This window comes from Priapulus caudatus, unplaced genomic scaffold (genome assembly GCF_000485595.1).
Source record: "Priapulus caudatus unplaced genomic scaffold, Priapulus_caudatus-5.0.1 Scaffold1543, whole genome shotgun sequence".
Lineage (NCBI taxonomy): Eukaryota > Metazoa > Priapulida > Priapulimorpha > Priapulimorphida > Priapulidae > Priapulus > Priapulus caudatus.
In genome coordinates, this window is record NW_014578604.1 from 25747 (window position 1) to 30297 (window position 4551).

At 39.2% G+C, this 4551-nt stretch overlaps 1 protein-coding gene across 1 annotated transcript in view; it reads left to right on the forward strand.

Annotated features, from left to right (window-relative positions):
• Positions 1 to 4551, forward strand: part of LOC106816947 (N-acetylgalactosamine kinase-like) — an 18796-nt gene that overhangs the window by 1480 nt on the left and 12765 nt on the right. The window contains exons 2-5 of the mRNA XM_014821596.1: positions 2605 to 2696; positions 2825 to 2913; positions 3192 to 3315; positions 3960 to 4197. Coding sequence (XP_014677082.1) covers positions 2641 to 2696; positions 2825 to 2913; positions 3192 to 3315; positions 3960 to 4197 — 507 coding nt within the window. The 5' untranslated portion in view covers positions 2605 to 2640. The remainder of the gene's footprint in view (positions 1 to 2604; positions 2697 to 2824; positions 2914 to 3191; positions 3316 to 3959; positions 4198 to 4551) is intronic.

Genomic DNA, 4551 nt, shown 5'->3' on the forward strand with positions numbered 1-4551 from the left:
CCATTTAACTATTTTTTTTGAGTTAAGGCAAATATTTACATGATTTATTTACAACAATTTAATAACAACAAATAATTTTTACAACAATTAAAAAAAAAAAAAAAGGGTTAGGGTTAGGGTCACAATGCACCATAAAACAGGAGTTTCAGGCACGCTATTTGTATCAACCAATGGGGTTTGAGAGGTATGCAGAATGCAGAAGGTTGCTGAAATGATGTGTACGCAACTGCGTATCTGCATATCTGCGCCTAACAAAGGTGTCACTACGCACGACTTAAATGTTACATTTATAACCGTAGCAACAGACCTCAGATGAGCCCAGATGCTCTGCGGCTCTTGTTGATTTTCAGCGTTATCTCAAGTAAACAAGGGTTAGGTTTCTAAGGTTAGGAACTGCCGAGCATTTAGGAAATCGAAGACCGTGCATATAGCCACAGCGTTCTAAAAAACGTGATAGAAAGGGATGAAGGGGAAGGAACATCAAAAACAAAATTGAAAATGATTAATATTAAAGGGATAGTAGACTCTAGGATTTTACTGCATACAACTGTACTTACTGTATAACAAATCGTCTATACCCACACGTATTTGTTACCAGATACCTAATTTTATTGTTATAATATAATTAATTACACATCAATGCTACGAAATTTGAATGGCGCCATGACACCCGCGACCGTGCTGCCACCCCGAAAAAGTTGCGTATTCGACAATTTATTTTGCACATTACCGACCGAGGGCTAATCACAAAAGTGCAATTATATTTATACCTATATGATATTTAACCGAATGATATTAATTTTAGGGCAAATTTATCCATGTTATAACTGAAACTATATGTTGTTTATAAGATATTACAATCCTTTTGCTTTTAAATTAATAAATAAGAAACACCCTCGGTCTGTAGCCCTTGCCTGAAAAGTGGTTTTGCGCAACTTATCAGATCGTGCGCTTTGAGTGGCGCGACCGTCGTTGTAATCAAACTGTAGTCGTTAGTTATAAAACATTTTTCAATAATATTTCTGATGTTGATTAAACCATGAAACTTTTTATGTAGCGTAATTTTAACCTAAATTAACTGAAAATAACCCTAGAACCTACGAGTAAACGATCCCTTTAATAATTATGGATTAAAGAATTATATGACATCAATGTCTTATGAGGATTCTTGTTTTGTGTTTAAATGCAAGACATGCACGATAGATTTAAAGGCTTACTTTAAAAATAAGTACACTAATGATGGGTGTGACTTGTGTAGTGGGGGAGAAAAAGAAGACTTGCTCTGAATGCTCAGGAACTCACTCAGCGAATCAACTCGAAAACATATCCGTAGAAGAAGGCCCCAATTAAGTAAAGGAGGAGGACAAAGAAAAACAGGAAGTAAAAAAAAATGAAAAAGGTAGAACAGAGGGTGGGCAGAGGAGGCAGAGGAGGAGAATAAGGAAGAAGGGGAAGATCTAGAAGAAGTAGAAGAAGAATGGAAGATGAGGAGCAGACAGCTGGAAGAGCAAGTCCATGTTGAAGAAGATGAGAGGGGAACCAAGGAGGAGGAAGGGGAGCAGTATGAGAAATCAGAAAAAAATGAGAAAAATAAGGCAAAGAGGAAATTGTAGAAAAATAAGAAAGATAGAAGGAGGAGTAAGATGGGGAAGAAGAGGCGGAGGAGGAGGAAGAAGAGAAGGAGGAGGAGAAGCAAGACGATTGCAGAGAAGCAGAGGAAGACTGCTCAACTCAGCAGTGCAAAAGAATCAAATTTGCTAGTTGCTGCTTAATTTTCTTGGAGGAGAGATAGGTTTGCTCTAGCTCTAGAACTATAGCCCTTCGCTGCGCCACAGGAGGAGCGGAGGGCTATAGTTCTAGACAGGGTTTTCGTTATCTTTTATAGTAACAGGCCCAAATGCTTTTGCAAAAGGCCGTGGCGGTGTGCGGCCGGGGGGTTTTGGGGTTACCTCCCCAAAATTTTTTGTTAAAACCTAGATATGCTCTGAGATGCAATCTGGTGTATTCTGAGCTGCAGTAAACAGACACATTTGGATTACAGTATGGTCTTTTTTTCCAATTTGGTTTCTCCTGGTACATTCAGAGTTCACCAAAAGTTTCCAAATTATGACGATTTAGTAATTATAACAGTTAGACAAGTACATAAATAGCGTTACTCAAAAACAAAACAATGCTTCTTGTGCACATAACACGCATACAAATATACTCAATTGATTTATTAGTAGTAGCTTATAAAACACTCACTTTGGAGAATAAATTTTTTTTTTTTTTTTAATATGCTTGAGCCAATTGTAACCGGCTGAAACAGCAGAGTAGACGGTCAATTCGGCCAGTAGCCGGTTCCTAATGAGAACACTGTCTAGAGCTAGGTTTGCTCTATCATCCCAGCTGTACACGTTGCCCCTAGACGAGGCATAGCACAGCGACATATTGAGCTTGTCATCAGGAGTATAAAAACATCCATATGCCTATGATGTATGTCCAGTTAGGTGTTTTAACATATTGAGTGAGCATATTATTGAAGATTTAACATTGAATAAGAGAATATTAAATTGTGGTTAACCTGCCAGGCTATATCATGTATGCTCACAACTTGTTTTCCAGAACACAGGACCACAAATATTTTCCAACCTTTTAACAATGACTGATCAAGAGTTTGTGTCAGTTAAGACCCTGGATGAAAAGCTTAAGCCAAGGTATAGATTTAATACCTAAATTAAATCTAGCATTTCATATATATATATTTCAATACTTATTGTGAATCTTGTATATATACAGCTAGGCTGATATCTTGTCAATGCAGTTTGTTTTTTAAACTTCACAGGTATCACAAAATATGCCAACATTTCCTGAAGCGGTTTAATGCGGAACCTGAGTTCTATGCCAGGGCTCCTGGACGAGTAAATATAATTGGTAAGTTTCATGAAGTTTCTCAAGAGGGATGTAGTCATGCTATTAACATCAATATGTTGATGAAATTATAATGATAATAATATGATATATAATATAACGATAATGCAAACGATGAAAATATATCGGATTACAAAGTCTATACTTAGTTATTAAGTTGACGAAATGTGATTTCTTTGGTTGAAATAGATGCTAAATGCTCATTATGTTGACCTGTATTTTAAGATGTAGAAGTTGTCAGTGAAACTATGAATTCGTGTACAATGTTTGCATCAATGCAGGTGAACATATTGATTATTCCGGTTATGGTGTGCTTCCAATGGCCATAGAACAGGATGTTGCCATTGCTGTTAGTACCAATAGCAGCAACACACTTCAATTGGCCAATTCTTCGAGTTCTTTTTGGTAAGCTATGTCGCTAACTCGTAGCTGGTTGGATTTTCGTGTGTTTTAGTATGCACATATTTTTATCTCACCTGTTATCTAGAAGAAGTTTCTTTATTACCACAATATCTTCAGAGTTTGGGGCAAATACAAATATGAATGCAAAACAGTTCTTGTAGGCATAGTATAGGTTGCTTGGCAAACGTTCAGTCAATAATTTTTCACATGTAGGAAAAAAATGTATATAGATATATTTTATGTAAATTATATATCTAACAGTAACAGTGTTTCCCCTGGCCAAAAATATCTGTGAGGTGGTAAATTTCTTTTGGTGTGTTTGCGCATTTTGAGGTACTAGCAAAGCGAACACCACAGGTGCTCACCCAGCTGGGCGGTCCGGGACATGTCCCCCGGAAAATTTTAGAAAAAATTTGGTACATTCTAATCTTTCTTTCGATTTTACTTCAATAAAGTGTAGTTTATTGATGGAAGAACATTGATTTTTCTCAGCGAGGTGGTGTTTTGGACAAATTTCTGTGTGGCAGCTGAGAATTTGAGCGAGGCGGCCCGCCTCGCTCGTGTCAATGCAGGGGAAACACTGTCTAATAATGTACCATAATAATATAATTTTTATCGTCCTATGCAAAATTTTGTGTATCCCTCAGCGAGTTTTCCTGCCCGGTCGATGAGTACACCATAGATAAATCAAACCCAAAATGGTTCCACTATGTACTGTGTGGCTTCCGGGGAATCGTGGAGCACCTGAAGGTCACGACCCCGCGCGGGATGAAGGTCATTGTGGACGGGACAATACCGCCTAGTTCGGGACTATCCAGCTCGAGTGCCCTCGTGTGCTGCGCCGCTCTCGCTACACTGCATGCAAACAACTTAAAGATGTCCAAGGTGCGTGTGTGTGTACAACACTGCTTGTTTTTCCCCTACTCATTATTCCCGTGCTGCTCTCTCTCTGTCTCTCTCGGGTCTCTCTCTCATGCTCTCTTTCTCTCTCTCTTCTCTCTCTCTTCCGTCAATCTCTCTCCTTCTCTCTCCTCCTCTCTCGTCTCTCTCTCTCATCGTCTCTCGTCTCTCCTCCGTCTCTCTCTCTCTCTCATCTCTCTCCCTCTCCTCTCTCTTCTCTCTCTCCTCTCCTCTCCTCTCATTTCTCTCTCTCTCCTCTCTCTCTCTCTCTCTCGTCTGCTCGATCCCTCCTCTCTTGTATCCGGCTCTCTCTCTCCTGCTCGCCTCCTTGCGTCGCTC